This window comes from Cupressus sempervirens, chromosome 3 (genome assembly GCF_028749045.1).
Source record: "Cupressus sempervirens isolate cs-2001-9-10 chromosome 3, ASM2874904v1, whole genome shotgun sequence".
Classification (NCBI taxonomy): Eukaryota; Viridiplantae; Streptophyta; class Pinopsida; order Cupressales; family Cupressaceae; genus Cupressus; species Cupressus sempervirens.
Window position 1 is genome coordinate 563188233 of NC_143120.1, and position 27242 is coordinate 563215474.

The 27242-nt window shown below is 36.3% G+C and overlaps 1 protein-coding gene across 3 annotated transcripts in view; it reads right to left on the reverse strand.

The window, feature by feature from the left end:
• Positions 1–11483: 11483 nt before the first annotated feature.
• RUS6 (root UVB sensitive protein (Protein of unknown function, DUF647)) overlaps positions 11484–27242 on the reverse strand; it is a 105597-nt gene continuing 89838 nt past the window's right edge. The window contains exons 9-14 of one of the 3 annotated variants that reach the window (XR_016362463.1): positions 13330–13407; positions 13083–13147; positions 12819–12920; positions 12446–12649; positions 12053–12237; positions 11484–11652 (exon numbers count right to left, since the gene is read on the reverse strand). Coding sequence is in view for 1 of the 3 variants with exons in the window: in XM_089820925.1 (XP_089677051.1) it covers positions 12163–12237; positions 12446–12649; positions 12819–12920; positions 13083–13147; positions 13330–13407 (524 nt within the window). In the remaining 2 variants the exon portion in view is untranslated. Of the gene's footprint in view, positions 12238–12445; positions 12650–12818; positions 12921–13082; positions 13148–13329; positions 13408–27242 lie in introns of all 3 variants that reach the window. The other 2 variants (XR_016362462.1, XM_089820925.1) reach the window with 2 other exon arrangements.

A 27242-nucleotide genomic window follows, 5' to 3' on the forward strand; every position in this document is an offset into this window, starting at 1 on the left:
TCATTACTGACTAGTTGAATTTCAAGACCTTCCTTTCCTTTGGTAGATTTTGACCTAGATGCAATCATTTACTGAACTAGGATTTAAAATTAAATAAGCTTTCAAACTTTGCGTAGCTCGGCACTTGAATGAAATACCTGTGAATTGATGAAATCGAGTTGAATTGTGGTTGGAATTGCTGCAAATTATTGTTTGATTGTTGTAGAATCACCTCTTTGCTCTACTCAACTTCACTTTGTGTTCGAATGATTAAAAAATGAACGATTTTCAACTTTATTAGGTTCAAAAACCTAGCATATATTGCATTTGTGATTACAGATGTACACTCGGCATCCACTATCACATCTTATTTCGCATCAACTGAAATTGTCAATTGCTCAGTAGCCGCTAACATCTCTTACTCGGCATCCACTAGTCTGTTCAACTCGACATGTACTAAAGTTTTACTGGGCAACCAAAGGTAGCTCGACATCATCTCTTGGTATCTTTTCTCATGCATATTTTCTTTTTTTGTAGTACTTCTATGTTTTCTTGGGCTAATGTATGATACATCTTTATATGTATTAGCCCCATGTATCTGTCTTGTGCTTAATTGGATGAGGTGTGATCACTTGACCTCTTGGATGAAGTGATCTCTCCATTTGATGTGTTGCATTCACCTTTCTACTTCCATGTCTTGTTCATTTGTCCTCTTATTTGTTCAACATCAATCTTCTCTTTTCCTTTGTTGACTTCAGTCTTTGGTGCTTTGGAATTTGTAGGATAGTTTCTGCTAATATGACCAGTCTTCAAACAACTAAAACATGTAGTTTGGTTTAGCCACCTACTGTAACTTCCCTTGAAATGTGTCCTTATGCAATTTTCAGGTCCATACTCTTGACAATAGTGACAGCTATATCTGGTATTGTAATCCCAATTGTAGTGATGCACATGATTGATTCCTCTTGCAGGCTAATTAGGTGTCCACAGAGGCTTTGATTTGCATTCAAATGCTCTATGTTCATACTTTTTGCAGTTGTAGCAGTGACCCTCAAATCTTGGTGTCTTCATGGTCTTGGTTCTGTAGTCTTGTGTTGAATGTCCTTGCTTTTTGCACTTGTAACAAAAATTTGCATTTGTAGGCTTATCATACTGATGACTATTCTTGCTTCTGCATACATTAGAGGTTGTCCCTTTTTACCACAAAAATGACAAGTAGGTTTAGTGTTCTTACCTTTGTTGCTTCTTTCTTCTGCAATCTTGGATGATTCTCCTTGTTCAGTGTTGATGTAGCCAAGTCCTGAAGTATCATTACCATCCCTTGGTGATTTCAACAATTGCTCAAAGTACTTGATGGCCTCATTAGGTTTGTTGTAACTTTCTGCTATTTCCTTTTCTCTCTTCAATTCATTCTACAATTGTTCATTCTGCATCTTCAAAGTGGAGATCTCAATGTCCTTCATGTTTAGCTCATGATGAACATTCATCATCTGGCTTAAGGTGTCCAACTGCATGTTTGAAATCTTTTCAAACTCAATTGTCTTCTCTTCTAGCCTATTGGTGAGATTTCTCTTGTCATCTTCTATCATGGCCTTGTCTTCAATAGCTCTTTTCTTTTGTTCAGTCATTTCACAAAGCATTATGGCTTGTGATTCTTGTTCAAGCTTGAGTAATCTTATTTCTTCAGCTTGTGCTCTATTTTTCTCCATTAATTCTGCTATTGCTACATCAAATTCCTTGGAATCCCCATTGGAAAACACTTGTGTGGTGTTAATCTCCTTGTAGTGTATGTCCTTTTCAGCTATGGCTATCTCCTTCCTTCTTTTCAAGGATTTTCTCAATTCCTCCCTGGCTTCCTCTACTTTGTGTAGAGCTAGTTGTACATCAATCACCTGATTGTCACTAATCTTCCCAAGTTTGAAGACTTCTATCTGCTGACCTTTTTCTCCAAGCTATTAGGCTTCTCCTTGTGAGAACCAAAGCTTTGATACCAATTGTTCGAATGTTCAAATGGGAAGAGTACTTCTGAGAGGGGGTGTGAATCAGAAGTACCAACTTTTCATCTTTTTCCTCTTTTTTTGTCCTTATTAACACATAACTGAAAAACAAATTGCATGTATGTAAACATATAAAAGAACATAAAATCAATCACATGCAATAACACTTAACACCAGGATTGATAACCCAAAAACCCTACATGAATAAGAGGGTAAAACTGGGGTGGGGATGACACCCACAAAAATGACTACAACAATCAATGTTCAACCACTTCTGATGGTCTGCCCTGTGAAAGGCCTGCCCTGTTAAAGGCTTTATACTATGTCAATAATGACTTGGTTAGAGGATTTACAAACACTTACATGAAGTGCCACCCTATTAAAGGATTTACAATAGGTTGTTAAACCCACCTAATACATAGGATTTTCAATCACCTTCTCCAAAGGTTCTCCTACGTAGTTGTTAAGCTAACCTATCAATATAGGATTTCAACATCTAATACAATTGTGAGAAAGTATTAGAACATTTTACATGATTGAATGCAATCTCAAATTGTTGGGTTCAGGTACTAGATCTGCTCTTCTCATTCTGATCCTTGCTTGATCTGATCTCTGTATGTGCTCCTTGTCCCTTGTACTATTCTGATCAACTTGATATGAAATTGCTGCTCTGTTCCTCTAAGTCTTTCCTTCTTCACACTGAAATTTCGCTATAATCTCCCCATACACTGTTTTCATCCACACATGCAATGGGTTTTCGACCTCCTTTTAAAGAATGCGAAGACTTAGGGTTAGGTATGGATCTATGATCCATATTAAATTTCAAATTCCCACTCAAATCTTTTTTTTTCACCTATTGATTGCATGTTGTCTCCAATTTTCTGATTGGCTGCATGTTGATTTCATAGGTAATTGTAAAGATTCGATCTTATCTTCTTATCCCTTTGTGAGTCATGCAAAAATGGTTTTACATCTTAGTTTGTGATGGCACAAACTCTTATGTTGATCCTGAGTTACTCGGCACTCATTACATTACTGATGCTAGGCATGAACTAATTCCTGGATCGTCTGGCATCTATTACTTTCCTGGTTTGCTCGGCACCTATTAAACACTGTATTGCTCGGCACATGTATGTTCAGTATTGCTCAGCATCTAAACATTTCTGGATTACTCGGCACACGAACATTTCCTAGGTCACTTGACACATACTACGTTCTGACTTGCTTAGCACCAACTGTGGCTTAGCACCTATTGAAATTCCAGCTCGGCATACATTGTGCAGTTGGCATATATAGTGAAAATGGTTAAGTGTTTTGACACTCAATTGTCAAGACTATTATTTTGACCAATAGTTTATGCATTACCAAATCTTGTGTTATGTGTTGATTACTTGTTTATGCATTTAATTCATCCAAGTAGATGGTAGATTTGATACTATATGTTGTTACATGATGATGCATAATTAAGGTTAAGGTTTAGATGTGTAGTGAATTAAGTTTAAGTATGGTTTACGTTTGAAGTGGGAAAAGTTTTGAAGATCTTCATTCACCACCTCCTAACAAGAAGAACTTGAGGGTTTGCGTTCTCAGATTCTGAAATGAAGTTGAAGCTTCCCTAATTTCTCCAAGAGAAATCTCAAACCAAATCAATATCCAAGCCTCCCAAAATGAGTCTCCCTTCTTTTAATGCATCGTGGCATGACTCTTCGATTTTATTTTTCTTGTCCTTTTTGTCTTTTTCTTCTTTGTCACCTTTATCCCACTTTATAATATAAGTTTGAGGCATGTTATAAATTTTCATTAAGCTCCCCTTAAGCAAAATCAATATTTTAGGAAAATGACTTTAGAAATCCTAATGTCCCAAAAAGGGGACATTACACCACATTAGCATAGGAGGTATTACTCTACAAGCTTCTTTTTAATGACAAACAAATCTATTTTGGGAAGAGAACCAATTGGTTTATTGCTTCTACTAACATAGTATCCAACTTCCAAATACCCATGTAGTGCAGTAGTCTAATTCACATGTTATATATGCACAAATGGTTTGCTAATTGTAATAATTCTACAATGTCTACTACATTATTAGTTTCAATAAGAAAACAATAGTTTATTATGGTTAGAAGAATAAATGAACTAATGTTGGGAATGGTTCACTGAACAGAAAGGGCAACATCAATCATTATGGGGTAAAATTATTAGGCTTTTTCAATCTATACAAAATGGCATTTATAATGGTATGATAAGATTACCTAAGTCATAACTTGTAAAATGTACAATAATCAAAGTGTGGTGGACTATATCATTTTCTTTCAAGATTACACCTCAACGATAATGGAGTTTAAGATAGGAGAATGCCCAATAGGGAAAAAAATCATGTCACAACCTAATTTTATCAAAATTGGCCATTCATTTAAAGAGGAGACAAAGCGAACAAATCCATCTTCAATGCAAGGAAGCACCTTCACTTGGTGTCATTCTAATGACTCCAATATATCAACAAACATTTAAAGGTTCCCTTACATTTACTACTATCCAAGAAAGTAATCTTTGTATTATGAAACAACACTATGTTGACAAAGATAATCGTGTTCTTCTAATTCTCAAGGCATTAGAAAAATGTGAAAGTTCAAAACACAAAAGTGATGCTAAAAATACTTTCCCAACAAATCCCTGGTTCGATGATGAGTACAAGGTAGTAAAAATAAATAAGAAGGGAGGGAATGAATAAATAAAGTAGAATATTTTCCTCTTAAAGACAATCTTAGTATTGTCAATTAGTGTGAAAGTCATTTACTAAGCAGAGTTGGTCGGTCAATACTGCAACTGAGACATTATTAAGGTTGAGCTATATCAAACAGAAGTATACAACTTTAGTGTGTGTTAAGAAAGACGTTGTTGTCAAGCACATCAAAGTCATTGAGCATTCTAGTTGTTGCCAAGTGCTACATTAGCCATGTAGTTTAGAGGGTAACATAGTTTAAAGTCGAGCATAGTTCATGTTGAGGGACAACATGAAGAACCAAGCACGACTGAGTGTTAGCAAGGTATAAGTGTCGAGTTATATAATTTGGAATGACACTAACACTTAGGTAAACTATTTTGTCGTGCATAAATTAAATTTCTATGTTTTGAGCTATTCAAAGAGGTAATTACACCTATTATTACACATCATTAATCCCTACTTAGTGTGATGGACAAATCAAAAAAATGGAAAGCTAAAACAACAAAAAGAATGAATGTGGATTGTTGATTGTGATCTAGAAGCTTCGTTACATGACTATAAAAGAAGAGTTTCAAGCCAAAAATTGTATTTGCGAGCAAGAGGAATGCATGAATGCAAAGCTGGAGGTGAATCAATGAGTTAAGTGTTGAGGACTAAGGAGACCAAGCAATGTAGTAAGGAGATATTGCAAATCAGTCATAGACAAATGATTACAGTTTGGATGGAGAATATATGTTATCAACATCTTAGTGCAAACTAGAGGATCAAGGCATTGTTAGATTCTAACAAGTGTGTTGGGTGAATCTCTTAACAAAGTGGTCCTTACAGGCCTATTGTAAATCTCCTAATAGAGTACTCACTTAATTGTGATATTAAAATCCTTTAGGCAAGGTAGACTTAACTATCTTCTAATCTTTTGACAGAGCAGAGCCCTCATGGGGTACATCATCAAAAGTGTGATATCACAATGGTAGCCCTAATAGGTACTTTAATTGTTGTAGTGATGATTTTGTGGGTGTCATCCCCACTACAATTTTAGCTTAACCTTGGAGGGTTTTGGAATTACCAAATCTTGTATTATGTGTTGATTACTTGTTTATGTGTTTAATTCATCCAAGTAGATGGTAGATTTGATACTACATGTTGTTACATGATGACGCATAATTAAGGTTAACTTTGAGATATGTGGTGGATTAAGTTTAGGTATAGTTTATGTTTAAAGATCTTGATTCACCCCCCTATTATTCTAAAGGGTCTGATTCCAAGCTTCCCAAAATGAGTCTCCCTTCCTTCTTTTAATGCATTGCGGCATGACTTTTCAATTTGTTTTTCTTGTCCTTTTTTCTTTTCCTTCTTTGTCACCTTTATCCCACTTTATAATATAAGTTTGAGGCATGTTATAAATTTTCATTAAGGTCCCCTTAAGCAAAATCAATATTTTAGGAATATGACTTTAGAAATCCTAATGTCCCAAAAAGGGGACATTGCACCACATTAGCATAGGAGATATTACTCTACAAACTTCTTTGTAATGAGAAATGAATCTATTTTGGGAAGAGAATCAATTGGTTTATTGCTTCTACTAACATAATATCCAACTTCCAAATACCCATGTAGTGTAGTAGTCTGCTTCACACGTTATATATGCACAAATGGTTTGCTAATTGTAATATTTCTACAATGTCTGCTACATTATTAGTTTCAATAAGAAAACAATAGTTTATTATGGTTGGAAGAATAAATGAACTAATGTTGGGAAAGGTTCACTTAACAAAAGGGCAACATCAATCATTATGGGGTAAAATTACTAGGCTTTTGCAATCTATACAACATGGCATTTACAATGGTATGAGAAGATGACCTAAGTCATAACTTGTAAAATGTACAATGATCAAAGTGTGGTGGACTATATCATTTTCTCTCAAGATTACACATCAATGATAATGGAGTTTAAGATAGGAGAATGTCCAATAGGGAAAAAATCATGTCACAACCTAAATTTTATCAAAATTGGCCATTCATTTAAAGAGGAGGCAAAGTGACCAAATCCATCTTCAATGCAAGGAAGCACCTTTGCTTGGTGTCATTCTAATGACTCCAATATATCAACAAACATTTAAAGGTGCCCTTACATTTACTACTATCCAAGAAAGTGGTCTTGGTATTATGAAACAACACTATGTTGACAAAGATAATCGTGTTCTTCTAATTCTCAAGGCATTAGAAAAATGTGAAAGTTCAAAACACAAAAGAGATGCTAAATATACTTTCCCAACAAATCCCTAGTCCGATGATGAGTACAAGGTAGTAAAAAGAAATAAGAAGGGAGGGAATGAATAAAGAAAGTAGAATGTTTTCCTCTTAAAGACAATCTTAGTATTGTCAATTAGTGCAAAACACTTAGTCATTTACTAGGTAGAGTTGGTCGGTCAATACTACAACTGAGACATTATTAAGGTTGAGCTATATCAAGCATAAGTATACAACTTTAGTGTGTGTCAAGGAAGGCATTGTTGTCGAGCACATCAACAGCCATTGAGCATTCTAGTTGTTGCCAAGTGCTACATTAGCCATGTAGTTTAGAGGGTAACATAGTTTAAAGTCAAGTGTAGTTCATGTTGAGGGACAACATGAAGAACCAAGCACGATAGTGTTAGGAAGGTATAAGTGTTGAGTTATATAGTTTGGAATGACACTAACACTTAAGTAAAGGGTTTTATCGAGCATAAATCACATTGCTATGTTTGAGGAGCTATTCAAGGAGGTAATTACACCTATTATTACACATCATTAATCCCTATTTAGTTTGATGGACAAATCAAAAAAATGGAAAGCTAAAATGACAAAAAGAATGTGGATCGTTGATTGTGATCTAGAAGCTTCGTTAGATGACAATAAAAGAAGAGTTTCAAGCTTGAAATTGTAGTTGCAAGCGAGAGGAATGCATGAATGCAAAGCTGAAGGTGAATCGATGAGTTAAGTGTTGAGGAATAAGGAGACCAAGTAGTGTAGTAAGGAGATATTGCAAATCAATCACAGACAGGTGATTACAGTTTGGATAGAGAATATATGTTATCGACATATTCGTGCAAACTAGAGGCTCACGATATTGTTAGATTCTAACAAGTGTGTTGGGTGAATCTCTTAACAAAGTGGTCGTTACAAGCCTATTGTAAATCTCCTAACAGAGTACTCACTTAATTGTGATATTAAAATTATTTAGTCAAGGTAGACTTAATTGTCTTTAATCTTTTAACAGAGTAGAGCCCTCATGGGGTAGATCATCAAAAGTGATCACAATGGTAGCCCTAACAAGTACTTTAATTGTTGTAGTGATGATTTTGTGGGTGTCATCCCCACTACAGTTTTAGCTTCACCTTGGAGGGTTTCTGCATTACCAAATTTTGTATTATGTGTTGATTACTTATTTATTTGTTTAATTCATCCAAGTAGATGATAGATTTGATACTACATGTTGTCACATGATGACACATAATTAAGGTTAATTTTGAGATGGGTGGTGAATTAAGTTTAAGTATAGTTTATGTTTAAAGATCTTGATTCACCCGCCTCCCCCACACCCCCACCCCTTAGCATCTTACTCTAATATGTATGAAAAAACGGTAAGGAACAAAAACAGAAAGTATTGGAATTGAAAAGGTTAGAGTTGATTAATACTGGAAAAATGATCCTAAAAAAAGTTGGAAAGATTTGCGGCAAAAGAAGTAAATTAGAGAATAGCACCAATGGTTGGAGTAGTCAAAGATGTTATATCAACATGAGAAGAATTAACATAGACCACTACTAATCAACTTTGAAGATATTATTCAAGGTGTAAGGAGATTAGCAAGGGGAAAATCCAAGATATTGATGGGTTACAAGTTGAACGTTTAAAATGGCGCATTGATAGTTCTGCACCTCATATCAATCATATCTTTAACAATATTAAATAAGAGGGTTTTCCCAAAAATTGGAAGTGTGGTGATTCCCCTACACAAAAGTAGTACAAGTCATCAAATTATCAAACTATGATTGTTAATCACCTCCTTTGTCGGTCATTTGGTAGTGTGGTACATCAAAAAATTAGTAGATGGGCAGAAATAGAGGATAAAAGAGCTCAAAGACAACTTGATTTTAAATTAAAATATTATGTTATTGATTACAGTGTCACTCTTAGATTCATGTTGAAAAATATGCAACATGCAAAGTGTTGAGGCTTTCGTTGTTTTGTGAACTTCAAAAAGGCCTTTGACTCAATATTGTGCAACAAACATTGAGATAGAAAGGAAAAATTGGAGATTCCTAAGGGACTTACAGTTGTAGTACATAGACTTTATGGCAAGTTATAAGAATAGCTAAACACCAGTAATACCAAAACTACAAATGGGATGTCAAAATGTGTTGAGCAACATTAGGGTTAAAATAGGGGTGTCCACTCTCTCCCGCTTTGTTTGGACTTTATATTGATAAGTTATAAGAATAGCTAAACAAGACCAATGGATAGGAAACTAGCTTGCCAACTATGTGAAAATACTACCTTTGTATGAAAATGATCTCATTCTAATAGCCAAAAGAACGAATGGGCCAAGAGAACACTATATAAAGACATTGGAAACCTTTTGTCATGAAGTGGGAATGCATGTGAACACTAGTAAAACCGAAGTGATCATGTTATCTTTGAAAAGAAATGAGAAAGACTCTAAACATGCTCCTTTTCAAAGGAAATCCTTTAGAGATAGCAAACAAGTACAAATGCCTATGGATCAATTTTCAAAACAAACTTCTTGGAAAATGTGTAGAGCAAAAAACATTGAAGAGTATTGGAAATTGTTGTACTCTTAAAAGGATAAGTGAAGGGATCAATTTTCAAAACATAGTTGGCAAACATGCAAAGCGAAAAAAATTCAAGGGTATAGAAAATTGTTGTTGCTCTTTACAAAATAAGTGTAGGAATGTTGAGATGTGGGATTAGAAGACCAAGAAAATAATGTTTACTTACACAAGTGAAGGGATCAATTTTCAAAACATAGTTAGCAAACATGCAAAGCGAAAAAAATTCAAGGGTATAGAAAATTGTTGTTGCTCTTTACAAAATAAGTGTAGGAATGTTGAGATGTGGGATTAGAAGACCAAGAAAATAATGTTTACTTACACAAGTGACCTTTTATGGGTGTGAAATTTGAGGGAGCAACATGCCAAATAAAAAATAGAAACAAGTAGAAAGAACTCGAAAACATTTCATCATCAACCTCCTCAAAATTAAAGTAGTTGTACCTTAAGAGATCTTATTGGTGAAAATAGGCAACTTCCCATTAGATGCTTTGGCAATAATCCTGTTATTGGGTTAAAGAAAACTCAAATATGAAAAATTGTTGTTGACCTAAGGTGCAGAGGAAAGACTAGATAGAAAAAGAGCATGTGGATGAAGCAAAACCACAAATGGATAAAAAATGGGATGTTAACATTCAAGATCGGCCAATTAACAATAAAGAAATAAAAAGATCTGTACAGGAAAAAATATAGGAGTATCATATGGTTAGACAAAATACACAGAAAAAACTTTATATTAAGTCAGAGAATTTACTCCATGACAATACCATTAGAAAAATGCATACATAGGAACAAATATTAAATGAAGATAAAAAAATATTTATAGCCCAATAGATAGATGTCTACTACTAAAAGAAAGAGCGGGTAAACAAGACATATCTATTCGTTTTTCATCATGGATATGGGTGTCATGTTATCATAAAATGTCCAACATACAACGACATCAAATTTGGTTGTAGATATTTTAGAGGCAGGCCGCGAAGAGCTTAAACTACCTATTTGAAGAAAAGCACTCAAACAGAGCTGCACACCTTATGATCAAAATCCATCGTTGGAGAGCAGATTTAATTAAAAGGTTGCAACTTGTTTAGGATTCTTGACAATCTGTCTGAAGGTGTGTTGGTTTGCAGGTTCTATAGGCTTCTATGGGCTGCTTTAGCCTCATGAGCATTACTGAAGTTTTTCATTCATTCAATCTCTCCATCAAAAATTTTTGTGGGCTTTCAACTTTTAATAAGCCTTGTGAGAGTATAACCAATTAATTGGTTTACATTAAAATTAAGTGTTCGACCGGGTAAAACAAACTAATTTGGGGGCTGCATAGCCACTGCCTTTCCTCATCTGTTTTTCAGAGGCCCATTTCTTCCATAAATCCCTTTCTAAATACATTTCAGTTGACTCGTTAATCCTTACTAAATTATAGTACTTCCACAAATCTTCTGAAGGACCTTTCCTGTACTATGTATATAATGATCAGTATGCTCCACTAACACAATACCTAATTAAGAGGCAGATAACACAATACATACTCATGCATAGGTTGTACAAATATGCAAAACATAATCCTGCTATATTGTTGCAATTATATAAATTCCTTGTATAAGATTTTTTTCCAAATTTCAATTTGTTTGCATTATGGGTTGAAATTAGCACACATTTTGTTGCAATAACACGAATTTTCTGCACAAATCCTATTCCGTTCCTGTGTTGCATAATGCTGATGAACGTGGAATATCAATATATTTCTGTACGTGAAATAGCTGATACGAAACGTAAAATGAAGTTCTAGATTTCAAATTTTATATATAATGGTTTATCCATCTTACATTATATTTCTAGCGTGTTCCCATCAAGACGCGGCTTACCTATTATTAATCTGAAAATAATGGTCAATATATTTCCCAAAACGTAATTAAGATGCTTCAACTCTAGTTTATTTTCAATAAGAAGAATGCATCTAAGGGACATGCTCCACATTGCCACCAAGAATATATTTATCAACCGTTCATGTTTCATTGTTTTCGATACACTCACAAGGATATCCTTGCTCCAAATTTGAGCCTCTAACTCATAAATCCAATTAAGTTGATCTAAATCTTTAGCCATTATCACCATTTGCTCCTGGTCAGTAAGGGTTAGGGTTAGTATATCATTCAAAGTCACTGGACAGACTTTGCATACAAATATACAAATTCCCCCAAAATAATTAAGCATGTTTATTGTGCTTGCCGGAATATTACATCCAGTTTAGCCCTCTTGAATTGATTTTCATGCCATCGGTGGGTATTAGCAATTCCTACGAAAAATACAAAGCGGAGAGCAAGGCATGGAAGCTATTGGTGACAGATTGATATGTTACAATTGATAAGCAAATACTCTATAATCCCGTGGAGAAGCAGCTCTGGCAATTTACACAATTTCATGGAAATTACCGTACAGCAACTTTGCCTGATTTACAAAACGAATATCATCCTACACGACACCTGCAATAACACTGTGAGAAGCAGATACATATACTCACAAATAAATCAAATAACATTGTGAGACGCAGATATATCTGCTCACAATTAGTGCATGGGCAAAATTGGCAACTCTTCATTGTCTGAATCGTAAATGATGAGCATTAAATTACTACATTTCATCTTCCTCCATCTTCAGCACCCGTGCATTGCCCGAGTTTAGCAATGACTCTGACATCCTCCATCCCTACAAAAGCAACATTAACAAAAACTCAACAAGGAAAGAAATAAAATATATTAATGTCCACAAATAACTTAAAACAGACCAGAGACTGAAACGTAGAGCAGGTAGAATAGGAATGAACTAGGGCAAAAAATTGTCCTAGACACAAAGCAAAAACAAAAATATGCAAATATGGAATTATTCGTTGTATCATTTTTCAATGCTAGACAACCTGTTGTGCAGCTTGATTTTTGAAGACACTGTACAGGGAAGAAACAAGCCCACATGTTTGTGCAATTTCTGCTTGTATATCAGCTGCTGAAAGGGTGGAATAGGCTGCATGTGAATCAAATATGTCCACCTTTGCATAAGTGATAGGCTTCCTTTTAGCTTCTGCCTTCTTCGATGTCTGTATGACATGTACAAGAAAATGCGCCTGTTGTTCCCAGAGTGTTCTCAATTATTAGTGTCACAAGATGGCGAAAAGTCGCAAAATCAGTTTCAGTGAACAGCGGACTAAAAAACTAATGCAATGAGTTTGCCGCCATGCTTTATATTGGCACCTTATTCATTAGTGAGGATAAAGAACGAAAACCAGAACTCACATGAAAGGCAGCTCTCATAACATCATCTGAGCTTGATTTTTCCCTTAACAATGCATACGCTTGACCCTTCAATGGATTATAAGTAACAATGTACTTTTCTCTCTGTGATAGCACAACATTTAATGTAAAACATAAGTGAAATTTTTAAATATGTGAATGCCTATAAAGCCACCATAGGGAGATCCTAAAAAGCAGAAAAGTAGAGAGTACTAATTACCCAGATCATAAAATAAAATAAGCCTACTAAACAACAGCAGAAGGTACCTCAAACAATGGCTGTAAAGATAGAAAGTCACTTGGTTTCTGAAAAGCTTCAATCAACCGTGCTCCTGTTAACATGATACAGAAAAGTTCTGTTAACAGTCAGACATGTCCTTGGTGCCATGGTCACATTTTACTACTTAAAACTGGAATCCTTGAACACTTTCGCAAATAACATTCAACAAACAACATATGAATTCAACGATGAATGGAAGAAGTAATTCTAAACAAACCAAAGAGAGGACTGTACCGATTATAACAGGCTGTTTTTGGGACCAGGGGAAAAACTTTTCTTTCATATTTGCTTCTTTTACTGAAGGAACTTGTCCTGCAAAAACCAAATCATTCTCATTCAAGCGACATGCGAACCAAAATTTAATATCCTCAAAAGTTCACAAATAACTGATACGCCCTAATAAGAAACATAAATGTATATAACCGAATGTTTACTGCCTTCCTCAAGAGGCTAAGTGTGCACTACTAACAATATTAAGTAGCTTACAGCCAGGTAAGTGACAGATAGCTGACCAATATTAGAACATCTAACTGACAGATAATGGCCAGGATAGCTTCCAGGTAAATTACACGAGTACTTAACTGCCTAGCACAAACACTGTACGTACCACATCAAGAGCACATTTTATATATGGCAAATTTTCTATGTAGTAATCTAGTAGACTACTGTTATTTATATGTTGGAAGTGCTGCAATTACCCACCATCATTTTCCTGTGTTCACATGCTATCAACAAAAATTCATGATTGCTATCAAGGTAAAGATAGATGCAACGGAACTCGATTAAGTTACAAATTAACCAATTAAATGTACATTAATATGATTTTAATAACATTAATGATGTGAGAATAATGCATTTTAATATTAACATTATCCAGTACATATATTATTCTCAATATTAGTATTATAATATTATTCAATATTTTCAATGATTAGGACATGGATAACATTAAATAAAATAACAAAAACAATATTTAACATTAATTAACTATTGGTATGTCCGATGAAGTAGTTGGTGTTGAGCATAATAAATAACTAAATCAACCCATGGCAAATGACGTGGCCATGGGGTCAAACCATTCAAAGGGGCAAAAAGACATATATATATATATATATATATATATATATATATATATGTATGTATGTATGTATGTATGTATGTATGTATGTATGTATGTATGTATGTATATAAACTGCCCGATACAGTAGAGGGGCATCGAAGACATCGTCATTGATAAAGAGGCACTTAAAACAAGTAAAGAGGAAAGTATTAAAAGAAGAAAATGCAAGACATAAGGAAGCTGCCAACTCACCAAGTAAATTGTGAAGTATGGTCACCAACCATGGAAGGTACAAATTACATAGAAGTGGGCAAGAGCACAAGATTTTTTGAGTTTCTCAAAAGTCTGTTGTGCCACATCATTCCATGTAAAAGATAATTTGTAGATGATAATTCATTTATTAAAATTATTTATAATTCAAAAATAAAATATTAATAAGGTCCCTTATGAAGGGCAGACCACAAACTTCTAGTGTTAATATGAGAGATGGGTGCATTCCCATTTGGCTGACACAATGGAGTAAAACACAAATATTAGTGTCAGTATCAGCGATGGGTATAGTTATTTGGTTGACACGACAGAGATTGATATATAATATCAGTATCAGAGATGAGTGTAATGCCCATTTGGCCAACACTACCTAAAACCATGCAACTTCAATAATGTTGGTGTGTGAGAATTATCTTCATCTGACCAATATGCCTGAGGTTAGTATAATAGCAAGAATATTCTAATGATGTCAACATATGCATATGTGATAAAGCCATGGATAGGGAATGTCCCTTTCAAGAAAAATCTTGAAGGGTGTGCACTCCAGAGAAGACAGTAGAATAACTAAGGGTTAGGAAACCCGATCTAGAGACATCTTTATGTAAAGTTTCTGCTAAATCCTTATCTCTTAATCAGACTTTTAATCCAGTCTTATATGCTGAGAATGATCTTCTAAGTAGTATGAATATTGATGAAATTAGTGCTTATTATAATGCAGATACAATACTGAATATTTAGCCTTTTATTGTGATAGAGAATCTCAGATATAAATTGCAGGATATAAAATGCTTATTGGAGCAGACTGCTGCCTATAATCTGCATTTACAACCTACTTATCTATCCTTTCTGAAGGGTATGTCCCTAAAGGGACATAACCCTTCCTAACTTGGCACCTATAGGAGAGATATATATATCATTAAATGCTAACATTAGAGATATATTACTATTAAGAGGAAGTACGGTCTGTACTGTCAGATCTGTAGGTTTATCTTGGTTAATATTCTTTACACTTTAAGGGGTGGGTTTAGGATAGAGGGTAGAATATGTAATTAGATTTGTTAAATATCATTTCTAAAATTTCTTTTGCAGTTTATCACTCAATCTCATAGTAACACTAGTAGTGGGGACATTACAATAGATAGGCATGGTAGTCATAGACTACTACCAATTAAAACCTCTTGATGGTAATAGCTATCATGTTTCACAAAAGGAAATAAGCACAGTAATCAGTTGCTAACTCACTCTTTTAAGGACAATAGTTCTATAACTTCTAACCATACAAATCTAACGCTTGTCACATATTTTTCACAACCTATAATTCTTAGGTGGTGTCTTCAGCACTCTAGCCAATTCTTTGATCCAACCAGTAGTAGTAAATATTAATCTACTGCTTGGCACATATTTTCCACAACCTATAATTCTTAGGTGGTGTCTTCAGCATTCTATCCAATTCTTTGATCCAACCAGTAGTAGTAAATAGTCTACTAGTTAGAATAATTGAGCAAAGAGAAAGGTGGTTGGAGAACCCACACAACAGGAGCTTTTCTTCTGCTGAAAAAATGACATGAAATTGACAGTAACCAGTAGGAAGTTGCTGACAACAAACAGCTGTGCAATATGGCATAACAAAAAATGAAAAAAGCCATCAGAGAGTTGATTCAAACCATATTGACACCATTTGATGAAAAACAGCAAACTCTTGCTACACACTATTAGTCAAGCAAGATTTCTCAAAATCAATAATTAAGTTCTTCAAACAGACCCCTATTTATCTTGAAGACAGATTTTTGAAGGCCTGTGATAGACTTCACACAATCTTCATTGCTGACATGCTATATATCACAAAACCAAAATCAGAAAATTCAAGTTTCCATACAAAAAGAAACTTCTGTTCCTCACTTTGATTTCTGGAAGCTGTGGGGGAGATCCTAGGAGCATAGTTGAAGTGGATTTTGTTTACCGCATAGGTTAATTAAGAATTGCTCACAGATAATGAACACGAACACAAACAACAGAACTCTTCTTATTATTGTTCGCATATGCCAGAACATTACATTATGCTTCCATGCTCCAATGATAAGATCAATACAATGCTTCCCAAAGGGGTTATAAATACTTTTCAAGGAACCTTCCCGAAGGTATCTGTCGGCTACATAACAAGAACTTCCCCGAAGGGACCCGTCGGCTGATACAAAAACTTTTCCGAAGGGTCCTGTCGGCTGATACACAATTTCTACTAACGACAGATTTCATTTAGTCTTTGGTATGATTTCATCACTTCTTAACCAAAGTTATTGGATTTTCATTTATGGCTACAGACTGCTCCTGGAGGCAATTTATGTCATTTCTTCCTTCCAAAATGGCATCTCCTGAAATTCACCCTGGACTGCCATCCCCAAAACACTGTAGCACATTGAAGATATATGATTTGTTTGACAGATCATGGCAGACAATTTTAATCCGAATCTTCAGAAGATTTATAAGTTTTCCACTGAATGCCATTCTTCTCCATGCGGCTGCCTTACTAAATTTTCTGCTTAGACTTAAGCAATTCTAGTGTCCCCATGCAAATTTTGAATCCCGAGAAAAGGATAAATTGGAAGGTTTCACTATTTTAACGGAGTGGTTAAGGAATTGAAAATAAGCTCTGAGATAAAGCGTGTATCAAAATAAGCAGCAACTGCTTATTGGGAAACTGCTATGTGGCTCCACAAATTTCTTTCCCTCCTTTTTTATTGGCCCCCTTTTCTCCAACTTTTATATACAAAAAAAATCAATGCTAATTTTATTCAAAAATACAAATAAAGATAAAATAAGGAGCAAAATTGAATATCCACAGGATCACTAGCTCCACAAATTACTCCTTAAAACGTTGAACAGTGGCTGCTAACCAAAATAAGCTAAGCAGCTGCATGGGGACTTGCCCTAATAGTTGTATTTTACACAGTAATAGGTAAATGAATGGAAACCTGTCAATTATTTGCATTACATTTAAAGGGTATTGGTAAACTTCACCATAGATTTGCCACTCCTACCAAGAAGTATGTACTTACTAAAATCCTTACATCATATATGATATATATAAAGAATGTAATGTGTAGACTTACATGACAAAGAGATGCCACTCACATGAAAAAGATTTGGATTTAAATTATGCATGAGATTTGGAACCAGCATCATAACGAATTAGAAATATCATCTCCTAGAGGAAGAAAAGGACTGCATAGGATGGATGAGAATGGTTTTATCTGTTTCCTTCTCTTGATATTTGTATGCTCAGCACAGGTCGAGTTCAGTGTATAAGTTTATTTGTGCTCACTTTACTGCTCTCTATCTACACAAGTATCTACCACATCGTTCTAATCTAAATCATTTTTTTCTTTGCTCACCTGTATGCAAGGTTTTGTTTGCTGTAACCATACTCGTAAATTGTTTGTGGAAGAAAGAAATTTTCAAAGAATATGGGCACTGTCTTTTATATCCTAACAGCACATTCACGAGATTATCAAATAGGCTCTATAATCTGCCCATACATGTTGCTGATTTTTTGTTGATTGAAGTGGCAGCTTATAAAGTTTTCACAGAGATCTATGGGGAAAGAAATATCAAATTTTTTGATGATGTTTCAAACTTTTCTCCTCGCCACTGGCACAAACACTCTGACACGGATGATATGTTCTTGTGCTAGGTTTGATGAAGTGTCTTACGAAAGGTATATTTCAGCATAGAATCTGCTCTCATATTGTCCATGGAGAATGGCCTTGGATTACAAGCATAAAACAAACCCAACAGATTGGGAATTCAATGATGCAATCGACGAGGACAATGTCAGTGCAATAGACTCATAATCCTTACCTTTTGATGAGACCAACTAAGCAATTAAACTACCTTGTATAGACTGCCCAGAGTGAGCATGGTAAGCTCAAGTCCTCCTATCTTTGCTGATTATTAAAATCCAAGGTTGAATCCAGTAGTCCAAGAAGTCAACCTGACTGAATTGAGGGCCAGGCGACCCCCTATTTCATCTACAAGTTCCTAGATCACAAATGTGATAACTTCCACTTCCTCTTTGCAAACCCTTGTTACTATGATTACGGTGCCATGGCAATCCTCCATTCCAAATGGTTTGTGTACACAAACTTTCAAATAACTAATTCAGCAAGCCATTAGAAATGTGTAATGTCCCCAATTTGTGAGTACCCAAACTTTTGCGGTAGGCTACAGTTTATTCAAAGCAAGTAGGGTGAGATACCTTTTCAATTTGATTGAGACCCTACCAAACAAGTTAGGAAGCCTTAATAATCATCATTCATAATTAGACCTTTTAAGTTAGAATTAAGCGAAAATTGGAAATGTAGATCAAATCAATAGATTGCTTGAATCGATTTTAAGATGTCTCAACCATAGAAGCGATAAGGTAGGGTGACTTGATAAGGTACTCTAGTGACCCCCTACCCTAGACCAACCTGAGACCAAATGTATCATCCCTCTTGGCCCCATGTGGCCCATGCCATCCATATGAGGTGGAGTAAGTAGTGCAGTGCCCTATCACCATATTCCTTAATCTCGCCACTTATATCTCACTACAAATGATTGGACATCCTTGTGCATTTTTTTACGCTGATAAAGGTCATGAGGAACATTCACAACAAGCGCCTATACAGTCCATCCTTCCCAAGCCCGAAGGCAGTCCCCTTTATCTCCCTTTGGCCCCATGGGACTCCCTAGTCATACACCATGAGGTTGGTGTGCTTAGAAGGTAACCTCATCACCATTTTCCCACCCTCTGACCCCTTATTTCTCCTGTCATGGCTGGTTACAGAAGTCAGAAAGCACATAGTATCTCACAAAATGAATCGTATATTATAATATTTCTAAGTCAACAATGAAATCCATACTATATCAAAGGCATGCAGTTTATATGTACGTATGTCTGTGTTTATATATAAACAATCACATATTAATAGGTCACTCCCAAATTGGTTGGAAAAAAGAAAATAACTCTTTAATCCATGTTAGGGAAATGTGCGCTCATTAAGAGGCATCACCAAACAAACAGACAACTTTGTTTGAAGAAAAGGGTTACCACCTTAAAGACACAACCCTCAAGCAACATTGAAGGACATTCAAGAGGAAAGAAGGCATCGTCCAAAATGACCAAAAGAGGACAGACATCAAGAAGAAGAACAGATCATGATAGTAATGTTCAGATCTTCTATCTTGGGTATGAACACTGTGTGACACATACATTGCATAAGGAATATATTGATGGCTGCTCTTTACTATAAATATGTGTGTGTGTGTCTGCACTTAGATTTTATTGGGTATAGTCCCAAAAGTTGTTGGCTTAAATGTTTACATAGGGTTGTCGGTAAATTATATATTGTAGCCATGGTAGAATTGTATCCGAAAGGGCGCATGACGGTTGAGTCACCCCTTCGGGAAAGTATATGTACACCATCCGGAAGGGACTATTGAGACATCATCATAATCATATTGTAAGCATGGGACTGCATATTGTGTATATGAATAAAGTATTTGTTCTGTGTTTTATCTTATTGTACTACATGCGATAAGTATCCTTTTACCCTGTACAGTAAACATTTGGTGCCATTGTCAGTCGAACTTGGAACAAAGGAAGTGTTATGAAGATTAATGTCAAATCTACTTAATAAAGACAGGAATAAAGTAAAGATAAGGATGAGATATGCACAACACAGGAAGTATTAATTTTAGCACAATAGGCGGAGCGTAGACAAAAGCTTCAGCAGCTTACCGATGGACACTGAGGGGGTGAAGGAGCATAGACGGAGGGAGTGCATTCACCTAGCAGACCAAGGAGTGCCGAGAAATTGGTAGAAGAAACTTGACAACAATTGAATTTGGTGGAAGAGACAAGGGAGGAGTTCCTTAACTTGTATATGTTGAGGGTAGAGAATCCGAATGGAAGAGAAGTAACTCAAACGGCTCAAAGTGCCGAAGGAGCACGAGCGCGGAGGGAACTCTTCATTCCCGGTACACCCGACGAATGGATACAGGCAGAAAATCAAACAACTTCGCTTGAGGTAGATCTTTTCTCACCGAGTAATGCAATTGTCCAAAGTAGGGTGGTTGTCCAAAGCAGCGCGGTTGTGTAGAACAACGCGGGTGCTAAGAACAACGCGAGTACACAGTAAGTACCACAAAATCAGAAGAAAGTAGCAATGGTGAGAACAAAGGAAAAATTGTCGAAGTTCAACAGTGTTGGGATGGCAGATCTGAGCAAACACTGCAAAACATGCGAAACAATATGGATGGCGAATGGTGTAATGGACCAGGATGACTAAGTCCAACAAACCCAGCAACCCTATAGGGTGTAGTGATTGATTGGTTTTCAAATGTCGATCCGCAAAAATTAACCACATGGATAGAAGTCAGGAAGAAATTAAAGATGAACACATAGTCTGTAAAGCAGGATTAAAGACAGATCCTAACAAAATCCATGTAATTTTGGATATGCCACCGTCGACGGATGTATCAGAAGTAAAATCATTCCTCGGACATAGTGGATACTACCAGAGGTTCATCAAGAACTTTGCGAAAATATCCTACCCGCTAGACAAGCTAACTTGCAAGGGTGAACCTTATAAATCGGGAGTGGAGCATAATGAAGCTTTCGATGGACTAAAAACAAGGTTGGCCACAACACCGATCCTAGCTTATCCGAACTGGGATAAGGAGTTTCATGTTCATGTTGATGCATCAAACTACGCAATTAAAGCAATAGTAGCACAAACAGGTAATCAAGGACTGGATCATCCAGGATACTTTGCGAGTAGACTGTTATCTAAAGCGGAGAAAAATTACAGTACAATAGAATGAGAAGCACTCGGAATGGTGTACGTAGTATAGAAATTCAGGCATTATTTATTGGTGACACCATTCGTATTTTATGTGGATCACCAAGCGTTGTTATATCTTGTCAACAAGTTGATCATACAGGGAAGGATAAGTAGATGGTTATTACTGTTGCAAGAATTTACATTCAAGATTGTGGTATGGCCAAGAAAGAGTCATGTAAGTGCGGATCACTTGTCGAGGATAAAATCAAGAGAGCCACCAGAGGGAGTCAACGATGATTTTCCTGATGTGCAGCTATTTCACATTGTCATACTACCATCCTGGTACACGTGTATTGGAGAGTATCTCTCGACGGGACTGTTTCCTAAAGAAATGTTGCCAAACGAGAGGAGGAAACTAGTGCTAAGGAGCCAAACATTTTAGTTGATCAACGGGTTACTATATAAGATGGGACTCGATCAAATATTAAGACAATGCATGTTGAAAGAGGTGATTCCTAAGGTGTTGAAGGAAGCACATGAGGGACTAGCAAAAGGACACATGGGGCCAGACACAACTATGCAAAAGATACTTCTGGCAGGGTTATGGTGGCCAACTGTGCATGACACCAGGGAATGGGTTGTTGCCTGCGATACATGTCAGAGAGCTGGAAAACCACTGAAGAGAGACTTCATGCCTTTGAATTCTTCACAGGCACAAGAGCTATTTGAAAGATGGGGGTTGGACTTTGTCGGACCCCTTAAAGTAAGTAAAACTCAAAGATACAGGTACATTGTGGTGGCGACAGAATATCTAACCAAGTGGGTGGAGGCACAGGCACTACCGAACAACTCTGCGATAAGCACAACTAAATTTATCTACGAGCAGATAATCACAAGGTACGGGATTCCACTGCAATTGACAAGCGATCGTGGGGGACACTTCGCCAGTCACATTATTCGATTGCTCACTGCAAAATTCAAAATTTACCATTCTCTGTCGAGCCTGTACTACCTAAGAGCTAACGGACAAACAGAAGCCACTAATAAGATCCTAGTTGGAGCGATTTATAAGTCTTGTGCAGTTGAGGAAGAAGATTGGGAAGAAAAGCTACCATCAACATTATGGGCGTACCATACTTCATACAAGGTAACCAGCGGACACACCCCATTTGAGTTGATGTATGGGCAAGAAGTCGTGGTGTCGGCGGAATTCATGGTACCAAGTTTAAGAATCGCGATCAAGAACAAATTAGGAGATATGGAAAGTCTAAGGGAGAGATTATACAATTTAAATACACTGGATGAGCGACAACTACAAGCACAATGGGCCACGAAAGTTACACAAAACAAGCGTAAGGTATGGCATGATAAGCATTTAAAATTGAATAAATTTCAACCAGGCCAGTTAGTTTTAAAGTATAATGGGCGTAATGAGATCAGACCAAGCAAACTTAAAGTTAAATGGGTAGGACCATACAAGATCCGCAAAGTTGGCAATAATGGGGCAATCAAATAATTGACACTCGATGAGAAGGAAATAGTCGATGTAGTGAATGGGTCGAAGCTAAAAATCTATCATGAAAGAAATAGCGTGTCTATACAGACAAACAATTCAGAGACTGTTTAAGAAGGAATAAAAAGTAGTAATATATATATGAAAATAACTAAATGTAAATAAGGTATAATAAAGATCTACAAAATAAGAAGCTAAAAGAGAAAATTATAACATTGGAGCAATGACAAAATATAATAAATAAGTTGAAGTCTATATAGAATGAATCACACGGTCATGGTGAATGTGTATGAGGAGATGACCGTATACTACGGCTATGATAAAGCATGTGGACAAAGTGCAACAGGAGATTAAAGCCACAGTACGCTCATCATTAGAAGGAAAAGGCACTATATAGGCATCCAGAAAGGAGAATGGTATTGTATGACCATGAATTGAAAGGTAGAGGACAACATACAGGAATAAGGGAACTGGAAGACTACCGTACGGCATAAATTGATACAAGGGACGACCACCGTATGGACACAGAGGAAGGGTGACAGGAGGTTCTCTCTAAAAAAAACAACAAATCAAAACAGTTCACAATGGTACCAAAGGGAAAGACATGAACAAGTAGTGAAGAAAACATAAGCAGTTGATAGAAAGAGTATGGGATCGGAAGAAAATCACAAAAATAGTATGTTCCATGGACTTCTGACTGGGACCCTGCGACCCCGTTGCCGGCGTTGCCCCCCTAGACCCCCAGTCAGTTCAGTTATCAGTCTTGGGAAGTGTGACCAGTTGATGAGACTTGGAGCTACTGCAAGCATGGAGTGTCAGTCTGCCAAAGGTGGAGAGAGCACTAGAGCAAACCTTTTGAGAGGGGTGCTACGCTTTGAGCACTAGAAGTAGGTGTTGGATGTGTGGCTATCTTGGTGGATGCATAGAGAGCTCGGGAGGAGTTGACCATCTAGTTGGAGGCAGTAGAGCAACACTTGACTCAGCGTACCTAGGAGTTGGAAGCAGAGAAGGTAGCACAGGTGGCTATCAAGGTCAGATTGGCTAGGGAGACAGTATTGTGTTAGTAGAGGCTATAGATGCAATGTGTTTTTGGAGACCAATTTGGTGCAGGCACCAGAGGAATGTGAATGAGATGTGATGGGAAAAAATTCCATTTTGTTAATATGGCTCAAACATTTTGTAATTGTCGTCTGGAGATGACTTTACTTTTTGGGGGGATGATGTTGTCGATAAATTCTATGTTATAGCCAACGGGTAGAATTGTATCCGAAAGGGCACGTGACAGTTGAGTCACCCTTTCGGGAAAGTATATATACACCATCCAGAAGGGACTATTGAAACATCATCATAATCATAGTGTAAGCATTGGAGTGCATATTGCATATATGAATAAAGTATCTGTTCTATGTTATATCTTACTGTACTACATGCAATAAGTATCCTTTTACCTTGTACGGTAAACAAAAGTTATTACATGTTCTTAAGTATTGTTTATATTTCTATGTATGTCTGTATTCTCATAGAAGCTACCTTGCTATGCTTTTTATGTAATTGATCACAACATTAATGAGTGTACAGCATGTACAATTGCAGCAATCTTGGGTTGCTTCAATTATGCTCACTGTATGAATTGGCTGGCCTGTACAAAGATAAGTTTCCAACTGGGGTGAATAACAAGTTAAACTTTAAGGAAGTTGAGCCTTTCACAGATGAATTTCCTCAATTGATATTGACAACCAAGAAGATGGGCAAAGAAAAGAATGTGAGATTGATAAGACATTTAATAAAGACTTGCCAGAAAATCACAGTGATGTGAAGATAAAAAATCACAAGTAATCAATTGGGTGCCAAATTTTAGGCATGGACAAGATATTTGGTTATATTTTAGGCATGGAAGAGAAATCAACTCCTTTCACTGCACTATTCAATAGGCCCCATTTCTCAATTCCACGGAAGTGTCATCAGCCAATCCAATCTACTTGATGAACTCTAAACTGAAAAGCCTCGGGAGTTCATTCAAGGTTAGCACAAAAGAGGAAAATTTGGTAACATGTTCCTTTGCATAAATACAATCTGAAAGAAGCCACCAAATTAGTCTGACTATGCCCATGATTAGAAGTTGTCATGAAATAGTCCAGCCTCACTACTGTTGCGTTAAAAAGGTGAGTCTTTCTGTCTTTACAAAATAACATTTTGTATAATGGTGTAACAAAGTAATCCTCAACATCTGTAGTAGTCTGCAAATTGTAGTGCCTATACATTTGTATGCACCCTAGCTGCACAGGTCTTCTTCCTATGGATCTCCAACTGATGGCCAGGCTTTCTGATGTGTACAATGAATACTGTCCGAAATATTTAGGAGCGCATGAAGTTTTAGACTGTATAAGCTCCTTGTCTATCTCACAAGACACATAGAACCAAAATCATATGTAGTTGGATTGACAAAATGTAGCAATTCCCAAACCAAACCTGTTGTAGATTGATCACCCAATTGATCATTATCAAAGAAAACAACTCAGAAGAAAGCTGAAAAAGTGACCTGGAAGTATTCATTGAGCGTCTATCCTGAAAGGGTATATCAAACTACCCATCATGCTCATATAAGGACACATCCTTCTGTCCATGTAATAAATGTGCGTTTGGAACTCTTGATTCCTGTATGTAGCTTTATCTTCATAATACTTGAATTTGAGGACTTTATCATCCACGATCTTTAGGTCATCAGTTTTCGGATCAAATGCCTTAATAATTACAGGGGCATTCAAGACCAGTAGAACATTTGGCCACTCCTTAACAACCCTTTCATGAGCATAGTATCTATCTGCTGTCCAAGTTATACTAATCAAGTTTTTGTAGAAATTACTGGATTAAATTTTCCTAAGGTCACACTCCCAGATATTACACACAAGTGCCTTTCCCCTGCTTCTTGTGTATCAATGAATTTCCAGGGTTTCTCCTCATTTTGTTTCTCTACAAACCCCTCGATTTCTTGGTCAAAATGATGGAGATTTCAGTTTCCTCCTAGACTGACAATTCTTTTTTCAGCGCCATGCTTTTAAGAAGGCTAGGATTTTAGGTTTACAGAAACAAGCAGAATTAGGTGTTCAAATCAAGGACACAGATATGACTTCAAAGAATGTAGGGACAATCAACCACACCAACAAAATTTACAACCAACAACAAAGACCAATATCTCCTATTCAAATTAAGATACAAGGGTTTTTATTTTTTAATCTCTGGATTTTCAAAATTAAAAATAACAACCAAGACCCAATAATGTTTTCTACAGCAATAATGAAAGCTACATAACTAAACTGCAATCACCTTATGAAAATTCAGAACTCTTAACAAACTTTCAATTTGGAATTATGGGGCAAATTCAATTTCAAGGTCCAGAACTCACCTTATTATGATTCAGGTCTAAACATTTAATGGTAAGATCTCTGGATGTTAATATTCGGCTCCTTAAGTTTCTTTGGCTCACAAACTTGTTCACATTAACTAACTTGAAATCACAGGGATAACTTAGGCAATGCCAAACAATTTAGGTTAAGTTTTAGCTTTTAGCTTTATTCAATTTCAGGAGCAGACACAGCAATGACAAAAGCATTAATTCTCATATGCTTGGCTAGTAGATACCCCATTAGATTTTGAATCAGTAGTATTTGCCTATTCAGACTGATGGTTTTAGATTAATGCAATGCTTGCTTAGCTTTATCAATGAATAGGATGACACCTGTCTTTAGATTGATGGATGTCAATACATCGGGGATTGAAATGATGGCCCATTGTGGCAAGTTTGATCACAAGATCTCAAGAATTGATCTGCCTTTGATCGCCTTTTTGAACTTATTTTAACGCTTAATCCATATCAGTGAAATCCCAATCACAGATCAAGAGCCCTTATTTATCCCATTTGGATGATCTAATAGTCATCAACTCATTGGAGATCGAAACTCAAGTACCATATTGGATCACTACACACTTGATGAAAGGGAAACCTTCTTCACTTCGTATCCCTTGTTTGGAGATTAAAGAAATTTCCCTTTGACCTCATAACCATGAACACCTGATCAAAGGCTTCACTATTATTCATAAGGCCTACAAAGAAATGTAAAAATCTGAGTCAGCCAGCTGGACCAAATCAACAGTTGTCAGATGTTCACTCATCAAGCAAATATCTACTCTTCGTATCGGCAAACAGCAGAAGAAAGGGAATGAATGAATGATGAGTAGACTCCATCTGACCTGGAATTGTCCAAAACTCTTAAAATACTGATATTGTAATAATCTGGGACAGTCAACTGGATCAAATCAACAGTTGTCAGATCTTAGTTGTCATATTTTAATCATCAAGCAAATATCTACTTCTCATATCAAACAGTAGAACAAAGGGTTTGAATGAACGATGTGTGACTTCTATCTGACCTGGAATGGTCCAAAACTCATTCAAATATTGAGGACAATCACCCCAGTAGCAATC